Source organism: Malurus melanocephalus, unplaced genomic scaffold, assembly GCF_030028575.1.
Source record: "Malurus melanocephalus ecotype Western Australia unplaced genomic scaffold, MMel_1.1 scaffold_522, whole genome shotgun sequence".
NCBI classification, from domain to species: Eukaryota; Metazoa; Chordata; class Aves; order Passeriformes; family Maluridae; genus Malurus; species Malurus melanocephalus.
Genome location: NW_026623754.1, coordinates 229,048 through 246,085, shown reverse-complemented (window position 1 = coordinate 246,085; position 17,038 = coordinate 229,048). Strand labels below are relative to the sequence as shown.

Sequence of the window (17,038 nt, the reverse complement as noted above, 5' to 3'; positions counted from 1 at the left end):
TTGCTCTTTAGGGAGGATGTGATGTCATTAGGACCCTCTTGGTTAAAGTGACAATGCTTGGCATATGTGGCTAAATGTGGAGAAAAAAAAAAAGAATTTCTGATGAAAGTAGTTTCTAGTCCAGAATTTGTGATTTGCTTATTCTTTTTTCTGTCTACTTGTGGTTCTTTTATCTAACCACAGGGTCCTTTTGTCCTGCCCTAAGCTCTCCTGTGTGCTCCAGGGCAGAGGGCCCTTGCTGCTGCCTCTGGGTGACCACTGGCACAGGGTCAGTGGTGTGGGGTGATGTTCCCTGGAACTTTGCACACACACAGGCTTTCCTGCTGATTATCTTTTCATGTGAGGTTTCTTGTGGTTTTGTATTAACYCTCTGCCAAGAAGCCTTTTGTTTCCTGGGTCTGTCAGAATCCGGGTTCCTCTGACTTTGATGTTGTTGGGTTTTGTGCTGTTACTTAAAGCTGAGTTAGGAAAAATTGTTTAGGAGCTGTGTTTATGTCATTGGGTATCAAAGCATTTTGGTGAGTGAGGAAAGCTGCTGTTGGGCTGCAGAGATGTGTGAGGGTCACTGGTGCTGTGTGAACAGTGCCCTGCAGAGGGTGGGTTGGAGGATCAGTGTGAAAACGTGTCGAGAGAGGCAGGAGCCATCCCAGAGCCTCCTGAGTTTGGTACTGGGCTTAAAAGTGATCAGGTGTCCTTTAAAAAACCAAACAACCCCTCTGAAACAAATTAAACCCCTCAAAGCAGACAGATCCTGCAGATTCCTTCATCTGCTGGAAAAGCATTTATGTGTGGGGTCAGTTCCAGAGCAGAAGGAGCACCCTGCCCTTCTGCCTGGGCTACAGGAACATGGTGTGATTGTGATGTGAAAAAGTGGATAAAGTGGCTGAGAACAGCGAGGAGAGAGCTGTAGGATTTTGGCAGGAACACTTTCAGTTACGGCCTTTTAACTGGAAACTTTGAACTCAATCTAATTCAGTAAGAGATCACCCCAGTAATTAAATTGATGTCACAGCCCCAATGTTGAAGCTTTTCTGTTAGTTTTTCTTCATAGTATGTGTAGTTCTGTGGAGTTGTCATTCAGTGTTTGTCTGCTATTGTTTAGATACACAAATCTATTCCTGACTTATTTTCTTGGTTTTTGGGTTTTTTTTTAAGTCTTACAAACAAGTAAGTTTTCAAGAAATTTGTTTATCTCTGATTTTCTCTCCTGCTCAGCTTGTCTGCAGAGGAGGCGACTATCAAAGAGTTTCTTCCACTCTTTTTTTTTTTTTTGGCCAGGTTTTTATCAGTCCCGTGACAAGAATTGCAGAGTACCCACAGCCTCTTTATCTTGTGTACCTTCGTGGCAGTTTCCTGGGATGTGGGAATGTTACTGGGCTCATCAGCAAATCCCTGGGAAGAAACTTTTAGATGATTTTAGGCCAGGGTAAGCTGGAAACTGAAGTCTGGTGCCCTGAAGTTCAGGATGGTGTATAAATCACTGTTTTTTCCCTTGACCCAAGACTTTCTSAAACCCTTGGTTATTATCTTCCTGAAGGATTTTAGCTTTTCTGATGCTAAGAACTGTAGAAATTAATAGTAGTCATGAATATGATTGGAATAATTTTATTTCTTTCTCTCAGTTCTTGAATTGTAAGTGTACTAAGGAAATATTTACATGAAATACAGATCTGAAAAAACAGAACTTACAGTAGTCCACAAYACGTCCCCAAAAAATCAACACATTAAATGTCCTGCTTAACCAGAACAAGTCACAAAGATTTTTTTTTTAATGACTCATCCATTTCCCTCAGAAAGAAACCAAATCCCACTTTCCTTTCTCAGACCAGACTCCTGCAGAAATAGGTGGATTGGGGGTAGCAGCAGAACAAGGACAGCATGAGGGGAACAGTGAACCTTAGCCCCAGGGACTGGAAAATCCTCAAAAATGAGGCCCTTTTAATCCATATTTGCCTTCTCAGTGCAATCTTGTATTCTGTAACATCAAACAGCAAGAACCCCAGGAGAGAGGGAACCACAGCAAGGGGATGTGTTGAGTGAGGATCATTATTTCTAAGGCTTTGTGAAGCAAATTCCACCTTTGGCTGCATTTTGGGAGGAAATCACACASGGCCTTGAGCAAAGGTCCAGCTCACACCCTTATTTCTCATCAGATTCTYCCTGAGATGTGTCAGCATCAGGATTGACCTGGTTCTTGTGCCTGAACCTCATCACTGGAACAGAGAGGGCCTTTGGGAATTGCCAGGAGGAGCTCAGGGTTTGGAGGGAGCTGTGCTTTGCTCTGCAGCTCCCAGGGGAAGTGCTGCTTGTTCTCAGTGTGTCTGAACCCTCTTGGCTCTCCAAATCTGTCAGGGCAGAGTGGGAGAGGTGCAGCCACATCGTGGGGAACACTGGAGATGGATTTCTGTACTGACAGCTCCCAGGAGAAGATCCAGAAGGCAGAAGGTGCAGGTGCTGATGTGGGTTAGTTTGGTGTCCTGGGTTTTATGGGGGGCTTCCTGCTGGCAGGTCTGGAGAGAGAAGAGGGTTTGATTTATTGGGATGGGACAGGAGCAAGGAGGCAATTAATGTGTGATGAGCTGATGAGCTCCTTGAGCCTTGGGCTGCAGCCAGGGAGCTCCAAGAGGAGGCTGCAAAGTGTTCCTGAATCCTCATTGTGCATATGAAAAATCTGCCACCATTTCAAGAAGTATTTGCTTAAGGTATACTGATGGTCAGTTCTTAGAAATTTTTTTAAAAAATGTGGGCTTCTAAAATTTACGTCTGACTTCTGCACTCTCCCCTCTTTAAGCTTTGCTCCACATTCAGAAAGGAATGAAGAAAGAAGAGCTCAGGGTCTGGTTATTTTTTGGGGGGTTAGACAAGGTGTTGTCAATTCAGAGAGACATTTTCTTGTTTGTTTGCTGCCTGCAGAGCAGTTTGAAAGGAGGCTTTCCAGACARGCAGTGTGCACCTGGAATAATAGAAATGACTGGTCTCCATCAAATGAGAGTTCTATGCTGATCTAATGAGTTGAGGATTTGGCACCTGTTTTCAGGGAAGATTAATTGGTGGTGCAAAAGGAATCCTTCTGCCCCCAGAAAGGATCACAGGCCAGATCCTGAGGTGCTCTTGAATGGAGTGAATTGTACTGTGAACTTCCAAAAAGCTTCATTTCAGTGAGTGAGAACTGCTCTGAAATTCAGCAGGAATTTCCTCTCTAAATAAAATCTGAATTATACTAAAATTGGTTGAACCAGAGCTCTGTCGAGTCAGGGCTGCTGAAGGAGAGCCATTCTTGAGGAGGTGATTTCCTGACACCCCTGAATTACAGCCACTCCATCAGGGCAAAACTGGAGAGCTCTGCAGGGTGTTTTTCTCCCCTCAGAGACAGAACATCCTTGCACAGAGCAGGCAACAGGGGTTGAGATAAGTGAAGAATGCAAACATCCTAAACAAGATTGCACAAAAAGCTCTTCCTTATCTTTTCTCAGGAAAGGATCAGGAGAGTGCTGGATATAATAAACATCCCCTGTGAAAATGACAGTCTGTTCAATTTTACAGAAGGTAAAAATTGCAATCTGCCTTTACAAGAAAAATAAATTTGTAGGGATCCTGCAGGGAGATTTTTTCTGAATGATTGCATTAAACAGCAATTACTTTTGTTRCTATGAAACCCATGGATGTATAACAAGGAACAGGAAAATTTATCTGATTTAAAAGTTGCTTTGATTGGCAAAGAATGAGGCTTAAGAGGTGTGAACATGCTGTTCCAAATTTTCTTGGCAACCCAGGTGTTCCAAGCAGTGGCCCAGCCGTGGTTGCCCTCGAGCAGTTTTGGGGATTTCTTGGTGTCTCTCTTGCCACAAGCCCCAGGGTGCCCAAGGCTTGCAAAAGCACACGAGTGGTTTCCTGCAGAGCAGGAGGGGTGAGCAAACCATCTGCAGGGAGGATCTGCAGAAGCAAAATGGGTGTGGGCAAAAGCATTTCTTCCTCCAAATTGGGGAATTGCAATTCTCATTCTGATCGTGCTCTGCTGGTGACTCAGGGTGGGGAATGGGCTGGGGAGGGAGGAGAGAGAGCATAAAGAAAAGGGTCCTGTGTGCCCTAAAAACTGGGTAACCCCTTAATCTATTCCTGTCTGTTCCTCAGGAGAGTCAGGCAAGGCTGCAGCAGCCCCTCTCCTACTGCTCCTTGGTGCCTGTTGGGGAAACTGAGGCAGGAAGCTGCTGATCCAAAATGGTGCAAAGAGGGATTTGGGATGCAAGAACTCTCATTTCCTCCATGGGCACATCTGAATGTGCAGTGAAAGGTCTGGTTTAGGGAGGGGAAGGGATGAAATATGGTCMCCCCCAGGCTGGAGTTGGGAGTGGTGCATTGGGAGCACAGAAATGGGGTTTGTTATGAGCACTGGGAGATGTGCTCAGTTTTTGGGCTGCCACAAACACCTCCTGTCTTTGTGTTTCAGATCTGCTGTAGTATCAGGGCTCAGTGATGTGAATTAATAGTTCAAAAATCAACAAAAAAGCAAAAAAAAAAAAACCAAAACCCCTTAAAACAGAGAACAGGAGAAGCTTCTGCTCTGCTTTTGCCCTTAAATCGTTGCTCAGGCCCCTCCCAACCATCGTCTGTCAGAAGCAGAATTTTCAGGTTGCTTTTTGGCACCTGGCTCCTTGATCTCTTGAGGGTGAGATGTTGCCAAGTCTAAGAGAAAACTGACAATGCTTGTCACTCACCTCTTACACYTGCACCTTCGTTTTCTGGTTTCTAAAAAAAGAGACAAAATGTTTCAGTTCAAAGGTASCAAGTCACAGGTCAGAAATGAAACAATCCAGTGAGGTAGAGGTGGTGTTCCCCAGCAGCTGATATCTTTAAGATTAACAGTGGATAAACCCTGCTTATTTTTGAGTAAATCCATTCCAGGGAGTGGTGCTGCAGCTCCTGTTACCCCAATAATCCACCTAAACATTTTAATGAATTAAACTTGAATGTGAGTAGCAGCAGCAAYGTCATCCTGGGAGCACTGAGGGTGAATGATTTCTGTCTGCTGTCTCCAGTGACTTTGGCCTGTTGCTGAAAATCCCTCAGCAGCAATTATTTCTGCAAGAGGCAAGTGGCAATGATGCCACATTGCATCCAACCAAGTTAATGATGCTTTTCCCTGTGTTGGCATCTGTGCTGTTACTTTGGTGTCGATTCAGCAAAACAAAATGTAGAGCCACTAATTTTAGACCAGGGTAAAAATCCATCCTGGAGGGCTTGGGCTGCAGCAGAAATTAATTGCAGGTGATGGTTTTACACTGATCACAATGTAAGGATGTTTCTCATCTGGTTGCTGCTAATGGGACTCTCRGCATTTTCTGGAGCACATTTACCCYGTTAGGTCAGAATGTTCCAGGCTCTGGGATTTAATCCTCTGACACATCCATTTAAGGATGGCAGAGCCAAGACAGCTGATAGAGTGAGTACTGTCTCTTCCCTAACCTCTTTTTATTCCTTGAAGGCCTTTCCCAACCTAAATAATTTCAGACTCTATGATTATATRTTGGCAATTCTTTCTCAGCCAAATCCTACCAATGAGGATTCAAGCACAGACACTGATTTTAACAGTGTTCTTATCTTGGTTTGACCATGCCCTGGTTATCTGCTGCCTCCCAAAGCAGCCAGAACATCCATCCCCCTGTGCTTTCAGGCCAGAGGTGCATGTGGAGGGGGCTGTGGTGAGGTTGTGGTGAGCCTTACGTTGGCACAGCACGGTGGTGATCACCAGGGCGATGAGGAGCAGGAGGCAGGCGCCTGCCAAGGGGATCCAGATCAAAGTGTGACACAAGAAATTCATCTCCTCTTGCATTCTTGTCCCTGCAGGAATAGAGAAGAGGAAAAATCCAGCAGGTGCTCATGAAAATTGTTACATCCAGATCCTCCCTTTTCCTGGGGACTCGAGGGAGGAAATGTGGGCAAAAGTTTTCTCATGTCTCCTGCTGAGGCTAAAAGCAGCCCAGCCCCAAGGCTCTACCCTCCCTCCCACTGTTCCTGCTGTGCCCAGATACGGGACATGCTCGTGCTTTATGTCATTTTAGCCTTTCTTAAGCTGAATGAAACAGTTTAATCCTTCCATCTGTGATAAAGCTCTGTGAACCTTCACTCTCCCTCCCAATCCCAAAATGCCTTCAGGACCCCCTTGGTGTCAGTAGACCCCATTCCAGCTCTTCCCCTCTCCCTCCCTCCATGCAGTTTACCTGGATCTGGAGTTTTGGGGTTGGGGTCCTCAGTTGTGCCCCCCTTTGGGGTGGATCTGGGGGTGGTGGGTGCCACTGTRGGGGTGGCTGTAAGGACAGATGGATGAATTCAGCACATAGGGAAATACAATAAAACAGATCTCTCCTCCCCTTCTGCTCTCCTACCCCTGCCAGGGCACGGCTGTTCCTGTGTTCAGCTCCAGGGAAATTCAAACAGCTCATTTCGGAGGGGACTTCCCCAGGAAGGGTCTCTCAGGAGCCAGCAAGGGGCTGAAGCTCTTTGTTTGTCCCTTTCTGACACAGCCTTTGGAAAGGCTGAACGCTCTGCAGCTCTGTGTGCTGAGGAAGGAGGGGATGGTGGTGGTCTCTGTTTTAGTCCTCTCCCTGCAGAGCCATGGGTGGGATGGAGGAGTGGGGATGGGGAGATGATGCTGGGACTGCCCAATCAYCTTTSCTTTGGACAGGAGCAATCCCTGGAGGAGAGGTGGGAAGCAGGGAGCCTCTGGCAGGGGGAGCAGTGGGTTGGTCACAAGATGCTTTGGGCAAGCAAGGAGACAATGGGGTTTGTGGGACAGACGGCTTTTTAGTTAAAAAGGGCACGGGCAGGAGGTGCTGGGCATTTTGGCAGGGCTGAGACTGAGTGAGGCTGGGTAAGGGTGTTGCTGACCTGGAAGGAAGAGAGGCAGCCCATTGCTGAAGAACAGCCTTTGGTTGAAGTTCATGAGGCACAAATATTTCCCTTCATCCTGCGCTGTGAAAGATTTCACTACCAAATGATAGATCTGGCTTTCTTTTCTTGCCTCAAAGCGAGAGGATGAACTGTGATCCCTGAATGTGGTCCGGGACAAGGAAGAGATGAAGACRATGAAGTGGAGGGTYCCACTCTTGTCCTGGCGGAWCCAAAATGTGCCACTGTCCCTGTCTGTGTGACACTCCAGCTGCAGCCTGTGTCCCACCCGGAGCTGGGTGATGTCGTTGTGTGACCTGACCCTCATCAGGGGCYGGCCATGGATCCCAGGGCAGCCTGCAGGAGAGAAATCCTTGCTGGAACCACTTGGGAAGAGTCCCTGGGTTCTGTGAGGAAAGCTCCCTCCCTGTCCATGGGCTGGAAGCACAAATGGAACTGGAGGGCCACGCTGTGTGGGTGATGTGAAGGATTTCTTGGAGTCGTGTCTGGGATGGTGCCTGGAGGGTGCTCAGCCATCAGCCCCTGGGCTGTACAGATGGGCGCTGCCCTTCCAGTGCCTCCTCAGGGCTATTACACCTTCCCAGCTTCTCTGGAGTGAATCCCTACAAACACTGACTTCTAAGCCCCTTTTTCTGCCCTTCTCCCTCCCCTCCAGGGCCACTCATCTGAGCAGTCTCCCTTCCCGGAGCGTGTGGAGCTGTAGCCACCCCTGCCGCTGAGGCAATGCCGCCTTTCCATCCAAACATACTGAGCACAGCTCAAAGTCGGTCTGTTTGGTTTGATTCCCCCCCATCCTCTATGTATTTATCCCATTTTAYTGGGTTCAGTGGAAGGGTTTTCCTCGCCCCTCCCGCTGAAGGGGCTGCCCAGCCCCGTGTCCGTACTCACAGAGCCCCAGGGCGAGCAGCAGGAGCAGGGCAGGAGAGCTSTCCATCTTCTGCTGGGGTGTCCGTCCGTCCCTGGGGCCGCTGCAGCGCAGCTCAGATGATCTTTGTCACTTGGTTTGGGAGGCTGTGCCGCTCTTTGGGGAGGATGTGATGTCACCAGGACCCTCTGGGGTAAGAAGGTGATACTCAGCATCTGTGGCATAATGAGGAAAAAAAAGATTTCTGAATAAATTTTTTTTCTAGACCAGAATCTGAGCTCCTTTATCCTTATCAGTTCTTTGAGGTGCCTCAATGATTTTTCCTGCATGGCTTCTCTAGGGATCCAGAGTGATGCTGCTCATGGCTGAGGTGGGATCTGCTGTCCCCAGCCCTCTGGGGTTCCACAGCAGCTCCAGCTTTGCAGAAGTTATGGAAAACTCTCACGTTTTGTCTGGAGGCCCCACTTTGCTTTCCTTGGCAAGGATTCTGCCTCCCTCCCATGAGCACACTCAAAGGGTCTGGTGCAGATGGCAGAGCCCACASTGTTCTGTTCCCCACCAAGTGAGACACAGGTGTTTCATGGCACAGACACACACATCCTGTATCTCCWAGCCACACAGCTGTGTTCCTCAGGTGCTTGACTGTTCTCTTTGCAATCCTTTGTTTAATTCTTTACAATTGCAAATTGCTTTGTGGTGGGGCAGGAGGGCTGTGAGCAGAAACTTCACAGGAGTGCCCAGTGCCCAGAGTGTGCTTTGCTCTTTTTCTATTTGTTTTAACARCTCGTGGCTCTCTTTTCTCACCACGGGTACTTCCTCTCTGCCAAAAATACCCCTGGTGATGCAGTGGGAAGGGCCCTTGCTGCTGCCTCCAGCTGACCACTTGCACATGGGCATGGTTGATGCTTCCTGGGGCTTTGCACACACAGTAACAACAATTTCACCAGACTCTGAGGGTTTGGGCTGGTGCCTTAGTTATTTCTTTCTTCCTGGCTTTCCTATTGGTTATTTTTCTGTATGCGGGTTTTTGTTTTTTTTTTTTCCATTACCCCTTTGCAAAGAAAGCCCCTTTATCCAGGGCTTTTCTGTCAGAAAGTGGGTTCTGCTGGGATTGATGCTGATTCTATTGGGGCTCAGAGCTGAATAACTGAAAATGGTTTAGGAGCTGGGTTTATTTCTCAAGGCTTCAATGAATGTTGGTGAGTGAAGAATGCCCATGTTAGGCCTGCTGAGATGTGTGAAATTAATGTTTTTGCTGGGCTGGGAGATTTGTGATGTCTATCTTAAATAGAGCAAATAAACTAAAATGGAAGTGAATGTGTTGTGAGTGAGGAAGGGTCAAAAAATTTGTCAGATCCAGTTTGTCACTCTGCTGTAGGGTGAGCATGCAGTGCATGTCCTCAGAGATGGGGTGATGCATGTGCTGGGAGAACCTGTGCAATTAAAGRATCATCAATTAAAGGGCTACTGCCTTCCTTAGGAGGGATATCTCATTTCTTTCATCTCTGACAAATAGTGAATTTCATTGTGAATCAGTCCAGGGTACCAAACTGATGCACAGATATTCCTTTCATCTGTTTAGATGTGTCCTTGGTCTCAGTTCTCATTTCTCACAGATGGAGCTGATTTTCCAGGCAAGGCTCCTTTTCCTCTGCTAATGAATAGATCCTGTAAAGGCAAGGCTGGGAGATAGAGCTGAAGGAGGACTGTCACACATTGCTTTTTTTACTGACTTCTGTGATAAGGTGTTGTGTAGCACAAAGATATTTCTATTTTGCATAAAACAAGAAAAAATTAAGTTGYGGTGRCAATTATTTRATTAGTAAAAGCWCCAGGATACAAGYGGGACCTCCAGGAAAAAGCTCKGGYTTAAAATCAACATTTKTATAARTAATTTAGATTGTTTKWTGTAATTTTAACACTGATGACCAACTCCAAAATTGGGAGAAGGTGGCCAATCAGATTAATTAAGGCATTTCCATGATTTTTGTAGGTTCTGGTTTGGTTGGTTGTCCTCTAGTCAGTATTTTAGAATAGAATGTCATTGTTTGACTGAGGGCCTAAGCCAAATCAATGAACTAGGATTAATAATATGTTTTATTAGTAATTTCCATTGTAGTGCCACTGTTATGATATGACTGAGGAAGAAGAAACAATACTCAGACAACCTTTTACTTCAGCAGATCATAGAGAAGTCGGGACACCAGACAGGTTGATTAGAAAGTAAAAGGCAATTTCTTTTTTCTCCCAAACTGAAAAATAACTTCAATTTTACCCACAGCTAAGGTTACAGGACTCTCATTGCTGGTGAACAACCTAAATTGCATATGGCTGAGGTTTATCTTTGTATACTTGGGCCAGCCTAAGTCTGTATTTAATTAATKCCAAATAATTAGCAGAGGAAGAGAGGAGCAAGAAGACAAGAGAAAAAATCATGCAGGGGCAAGACAGAGTAACAGGGATCCACCTGTTTTTGAATGGGGCTTGGTGAGAGGTGASTTTAGGACTCATTTTCTCTGCTTTCTTGCATCCATTTGACAGAGAAGGAATGGGAAATGAGAGGGAGCTGTTGCACCAGAGCTGGAGGACACGCTGAGTTTTGGATATGTTTGATTTCTCAGTCATTTTGTGGAAAGCTCTGAGGGACTTTTTCATGGAGCAAGAACCTCTTCATTTTCTCAGTGTCAGTCACAGCAGACATTGCCTGGATGTCTCACAGTTTTGCRTGGCTGGAGCTCCTCTCAGGGCATGGGAGCCGCGCTGTTCATGGTCAGTGAACACAAAAACAGCATTAAAAGGACTGTTCTCCATCAGATCTGTTGTTCTGCTGCCCATGGTGATTCCCAGTGCTCCAGAACATCCCATTGCCAAGCACTGATGTCCCATTCCTGAGGATGAGCAGGTGCTGTTGGATCCTTTCGAGCGGTCAACGATGGTAACTCAGGGCTGGCACCGGACTGTCTTTGCCACAGCACTGCTGGCTCTTCCCATCCTCATTCTTTGAAGGATTGCATCAAAACTTTCCATTCCAYTTTCATAAAGAGGAATGGAAAGTTTTAATGAAGATTTCAAAATCTTGTCGCAAATTACAAACATTTTTTTTTTTTCCAAACAGAGGAAAAAACACAATAGTGAGACCATAGCGCGCAGCTTTCCGGTGYGAAGTGAAGCTGTGGTTTATGAGCCACTCGTTGCCCCCTTTTCTTTGCAGAGCTGCAGTGCTCAAAGGGGTTTGCAGAATGTCAAGTGCAACAGTCACCCAGCAGGTACTGGCACCTTTTTTCACTCTAGYTGTGTGTTTCCAGTTCAGTGGCCAACACTGCCCACTCTTCTGGGTACTCTCAGCATGCACRTCACATCCCTTAAAATCCAGAATGCAAATCACAAATGCTCCTGCACTCTCATCTCTCTGCAGCCCTTTAGCTGACCAGGGTTTTTAATTTTAAGGTTAAAAATTTCCATAATCTTCAGGTTTGTTGGTACCTCAGCTCAAAGTTCGAGTTTTGTTGTGAGTTTTCCTTATGGAGCCTTCCCACWCCTTCTCTATTAATCCTGCAGAGCTCCTTTGTGCAGGCATTCAGTAAATCAGCAATCCATSATGGCAATTTTTGGGGACTGGTGGTAATTTACTCTGCCAGTGCCCAGCTGCAGTTAACACAAGACAGCTTGGTTTTCTGCCACTCCAATCTAAATACCACAGATTCAGACCACAACTACAAAAGACCTAAGTTATTTTAAACTTAAGACTGTATAGACTTCAGAAAAGGTAAATTATCTGTTTGACTCCAGCATATCATATTTTGTCTGAACAATTCAAATAGTCTTTACTAGGTGAACTGGTCTCATTATCTCATTTCCAATTCCCACAATCAAATTTCTGTTAGGTTCAAAGCACTGTTTGATTCCTGTCCTCTGAGTTCAGCTCTCCTCCAGGATCTCACAGCCTTGGTGTTGTCCTGGCAGTCCCAGGAGCTGACTTCTCCTGTCACCACCAATCCAGAGTCTCTTTCCTTTTTGCACATTGACCTTCTTCCCCAAGGACTTGGGCAGGAAATGCTGATGGGGATTCCTCAGGGAGTTTCTGAGCCCATCTGCATGGTGCAGGAGGAATTCCCCAGAGCAGGGTATTGCTGTGCATCTTTGCTGTTAAAATCTTTGGGGGCAAACTAATCCACAACAGGTAACAACTAATGGAATAGAAGAATTCCTACTTCTGTTCTCCACCTCTCCTGCTGGCAGAGCTGGCAGGATGAAAACTTGTGGCTTGCTGGAGGCAACTTCCTCTATCCATTTTGTGATCCTATTAATAGCATTTGCTGGCTTATGCAGCTTATTTCTTCTCAATTTTGCATTTATTTGTTAAAAAAAAAAAACCCAAAACAAAAAACAACCCAACCCTCTGTGTTGAACTAAACCTGCAAGATGCAGCTCTAAGCCACGATATCCTGAACAAAAGGTATGGTGGCATCAAGAAGCAGCAGCTGGTTTAATGCTGCCTGCCATCAACAAAACAAACTAGATTTGGTGCTGAGTTTCACTTTTGACAGCCTGATCCCCACTAGTAATGTGAAGAGAAGTGTGGGATTACTCTTCCCATGCCTGTTCTTCTACAGGCAACACTCCCACCCTGATTGTGAGTGTTGGATTCAGAGGTCAAACAGCAAATCATGTCTAAAACAAATCCTGCAAACTTTATTCTAATGCAAATTAATTTCTTTGCATTTATTGTTGTAACTACAGGACTTCAGGGTCTTTCAGAGACTGGGCAATACAGGCACAGGTGAAGYAGCTATAGTGAAGTGTTGTGTGAAAGGAAAACCAGCCCTAGCTTGTCTATAAAATTTGTGTTAAGACAGTGACTACCATGGGAACCTCAACTCTTTGCCCAGCAGGAAAAACAGTGTGGATATCAGCAGGTGGGAAGGAAATCAGGTATAAAACACAGAACACARCTTTGCTATTGTATGGTCCAGTGGTCCAGTCCTTGGCCAAGGCATGGTCCAATGCCCTGAATAAATCCTGAATGCTGTGTGTTGGTCTCACCCCACATCTCACAGACAATTAAAAAAAGAAGTAGTAGAGCAAGAAAAGGTTCTGAGAAGGACAAAATTTAGGATCAGAAGGCTGGGATTGTTTTTGTGTGGCAGGCTAGGACTCATTACCGTGAAAATAGGATTTAAATGGGTATATACTAAAGGYCTCCAGAACTGTTAGTGGCTGGAAAGGAGTGGAGATTGATCATTCCCTGCCTTTTCCAGTAYAGAAAGGGGCAGCAGATGAAGTTGATGTTGGGTGAGGCTGAAAGCAAAAGAAATCCTTCACCCTGGGCTGTCCCTGACAAAGGACACTGTGGATGCAGAGCCTGGATAAATGTTTAGAAGAGATGTTCATTATGAGTTACTCAATAGACAGCAATRGGTTCAGGAAATCTTTTTAGTTAAAAATAGACTGAAAATTGAGGGAGAGTGTCATATATGATTGTCTTGTCATTGTTGCTGAGCCATCTGCTCATAGCCAGCGTTGGAGACAGGATGGTTGTCTGGATGAACCTTTGCTCTGAATCGAACCAGTCATTTTTATATCCTTAACTGGGAGATCTCATTACAATGTGTCATTTCAAGGAAGCCATTTGTTACAAAACTCCACATCCATTTCCTCTGAAACACTATTAATTTTCCAATTATCTCATTCTTTAATGCTGGACGCTTTAATCTCCCTTAGCTATTCACCCTGCACAAGGACATTCATCCCAACAACAGATCCTGTGGTTTTTCACAGAAGAGCATTTATCCCTCTCAGAAGAGGGATAATGGACAGGAAAGATGTTTGACCCTGGTCAATTATATCAGTTCATGTTCCAGTTTTGGGAAAGTGAGGAGACATCCAGGTTTGGGGACCAGGAGAATTTGCTTCCTTCCTCTGGCATCTCCTTGGGGATGTCACCTTTGGCTCTGCACAGTGGGATGTGACCCGTGTTTTTAATTGTATCAAAATTATCCTGGCTATGGCAGTGATGGGTGTCAGATTAAAATGAAAACACCTGAGGAAAGGCATCTATTTTAATAATGACTGTTCCACCACTGCTCTGATTCATTTCCTTCTGCATTCAGATGACTTGTGACATGTATTTTAATAACAGCGCTGTCACTTGCAGCTCATTGCTGTGGGCAAGAATATACGGTGCCAGTCCCCAGGAATATTTAGTTTCACTTTTTTTTTTTTTTTTTTTTTTTTTTTTTAGTGACTGATAGGAAATATTCTGACTTGAATTTTGCATTCAGTGTTGAAGTGACCGATAGGAAATATCCCAACTTGCAGTGTGGATGTTAAGGCATAATGTTTCGAAGCCCTGTAGCTGGGCATCAGTGCAGCCCAGCCCCTCTCCCTAAGACATCAATCAGTGAATTTCCCTGGTGTACCCAGCTCCTCCGAGGATTCCGTGCTGTCCCCAGAGGCAGCTGCCCACCAGGATGGTTTTGTTCTGCATTTCACGCTGCCTGCACAGCCCACAGCCCCAGCAGGATGTGCGCTGGGTGAGATCACACACATCACTCTCGGGACAGAAATATCTCCTCAGCCACAGCCCTCCTCCCCACAGCCCCGCGGAGAGGGAGGGTGGTTGCACACCAGATTTTGGTTCCCAGCCTCCTGTCTGGATGTTTTAAGAACCAGCAGTGAAGAGGATCAGAAAGCCCAGCGTGGGTTGCGGCTGGGGCAGGGTAAGGCTGGCGGAAAGGGTGGGATGGGATGAGAGGTGGCTGCAGGAGGGTGCCCGTGGCTGCCACCAGCCTGTGGGCTCAGCACAGAATCACAGGATTGTTTAGGTTGGAGAAGAGCTTCAGGATCATCGAGTCCAACCCTTAACACAGCACTGCCAAGGCCACCAGTAAGCTGAGTTCCCAGGTGTGTCCCACATCTCATCTCTGAAATCCCTTTGGGATGGTGACTCCATCACTGCCCTGAGCAGCCTGTGCCGGTGCCTGACAACCCTTTCAATGAAGAAACTTTTCTTAAGATCTGATAAAAAACTCCCCTGGTGCAACTTCAGGCTGTTTCCTCTTGTCATCACTTTTCTGCGGAGCCAATGCTCTCCACAAGGAAATGCAGAAGTTTTTGGTGTTTCCTGGCAAAGCTAAAGCSCTTGAAAAGCTCAGTATTGCAAAACTTCTCCGAATTTCTGCAGGATGGGGTTTTGTGCTGCCTGATGCAGAGGCTCAGTCCAGGGCAAGACAAGATTAAGCCCTGGCTTGTTGCTGGAGCCAAAAAAAGTCAAGGAGATAAACTCAGAGGTGCCTGTGTCGACCTGGCTGCCTGCGAGCTCCCACTGATCCAAGGAGMTTTTGGGAGAGGATGGAGAGAGCTTTGCTATCTGAAAAAGTTTCCTTTTCATATTGGCTGTCAGCTGAGTGATTCATCTCAGAGTTTTGGGGGGTTTTATATTAAATGAACTAAATAATTTTGCTGTGTGAGATCCTGTTGCTGCAGAACACAAATGTGCTGTACCTGGCAGATAAAATATTCTGAGCTGATGTCATCACTGGGATTTTTTTTTTTTTTTTGAGTGTTTCATATCTGGTTTTCATTTATTATCTAGAAAAGACAGTGCAAATAGCAATAATGATTCTCTCTTAAAAGTGTCATGCAGCCCCCTTTCATGCACAAGTGTATCTTGAAGGTGAAATGAGAAGCTGAACTTCAGTAGCAGAACACAAATGCCTCAGGGAGGAATGTTAAGGCTCCTTGCGAACATTTAAAGCTTGGGTGAGTTTTGCTTCATGTGAAAGAACCACTGGGGTATGAACTCAAATTGACCTTTCTCACAGCTAGGCAGTAGAGGAGCAAAATGCATACCTTATATAAATTTATTTTTGACTTGGTCCAATATGTGTTCCAGTGAAATGAATGCTGGAATAACAAATATTTGTTTATAATCCCACAAAGCTGCTGATCTCACCCTGAGTGCACTCACTATAGATACATTGATATACACAAGTATTGGTTATTTCAGCAAATAATACATAATTTAGTAACTGGGAATTAGGTTAAATAATAATTAGAATAATATTTTTTTAAGTTATGATTTGTATAAACCAGAGATTTAACACATTGCTATTTTTGGCTTATTGAATGAAAGGCAGTGAAGTCCAGAGAAATAGGGACAAGTAGTATTTATGCTGCCTGAAGGTAGTTTTTAGTTCCCTCGTGGGTTTTTTGGGGATTTCCTTGCAGCTTCTGGGACACATCGGATTTTATACAATGAGAGAAAAAGACATTTAGAAATTCCCATTTAATGTATCTGATCTGAGTGCTTAGAAGTCCTGCTGTAAATCCATTTCTCCTGCCAGGAGAACATATTTAATAAGAAGCTGCAGTGCCCRGAGCTGCTCTGGGGGAGGATAAATCTGAAGGAATTCAAACAGAACCCATGGATAACATATCTCCTTTCTTTTTGCACACATTTCAAGTTTCATAATTTAATTGAAATGTTATTCATCCTTTCTCTGTTATTGTGCCTTACTCAGCAGCTTATGCCTACAAAATTGTTTTATTTATATATTAGAGGCATTAAAAACAGAAATAACTTTACTCTCATGTCAATAGATTGCTTTCAATTAAATGTTTTCAGCTGCACCTGATTTGATTTACTTTTTTGTATTGCAAAAACCCCGACCATCCACATAAAAAGGACTGATCATCTTAAAGGAATAAAGAAAAATTGAGCACTTCAATATTAGATTAACAACTGAGGTATTCTGTAAAGACTGGATTTTTTTTTAAAATGCATTTACAGAACTTCAGCAAAAATATGAAGACTATTTACTGAAATGCTTGAAGTACCTGTGTTTCTGCTCTGTATCTACGTCTTTTGAATATTTTAATACTTTCAAGATCTGTATTATTTATTGAGAGAATAGTTGGATTTTTTTAATAATATAGACTGTGTATTCTATGTGTTCTTTGTACATAATATATATTATATATATTCTGTGTAGAACATGTTCTATATTATATATATAAATATAAAATATAAAAGAAATAATAATAATAAAACAGACTATTGCAACATGGATTTTTTGATCTCTTTTACATTTCCTTGTCCAATGATTTGTGTGGATGAGCACAATATAGGAAACATTTTGTGCCTGAACTCACAGTCCTCCAAAACCCTCCTATGCAAAAACCTTTTGTCTTTTTGTCCAAATTTTGTGGTATCTCCTTTTGCCATTTAAGCAGAAAYAGTTTATTTACTTTTGAAGTGAGGCTTAG

General features: G+C 44.6%; 1 protein-coding gene across 1 annotated transcript in view; it reads right to left on the bottom strand.

Moving 5' to 3' along the window:
• The window catches only part of CD8A (CD8 subunit alpha), a 13,149-nt gene extending 5,169 nt beyond the window's left edge, over positions 1–7,980 (bottom strand). The window contains exons 1-5 of the mRNA XM_057381672.1: positions 7,795–7,980; positions 6,886–7,242; positions 6,219–6,305; positions 5,722–5,838; positions 4,723–4,746 (exon numbers count right to left, since the gene is read on the bottom strand). Coding sequence (XP_057237655.1) covers positions 4,723–4,746; positions 5,722–5,838; positions 6,219–6,305; positions 6,886–7,242; positions 7,795–7,840 — 631 coding nt within the window. The 5' untranslated portion in view covers positions 7,841–7,980. The remainder of the gene's footprint in view (positions 1–4,722; positions 4,747–5,721; positions 5,839–6,218; positions 6,306–6,885; positions 7,243–7,794) is intronic.
• Between the last annotated feature and the right edge of the window lie 9,058 nt (positions 7,981–17,038).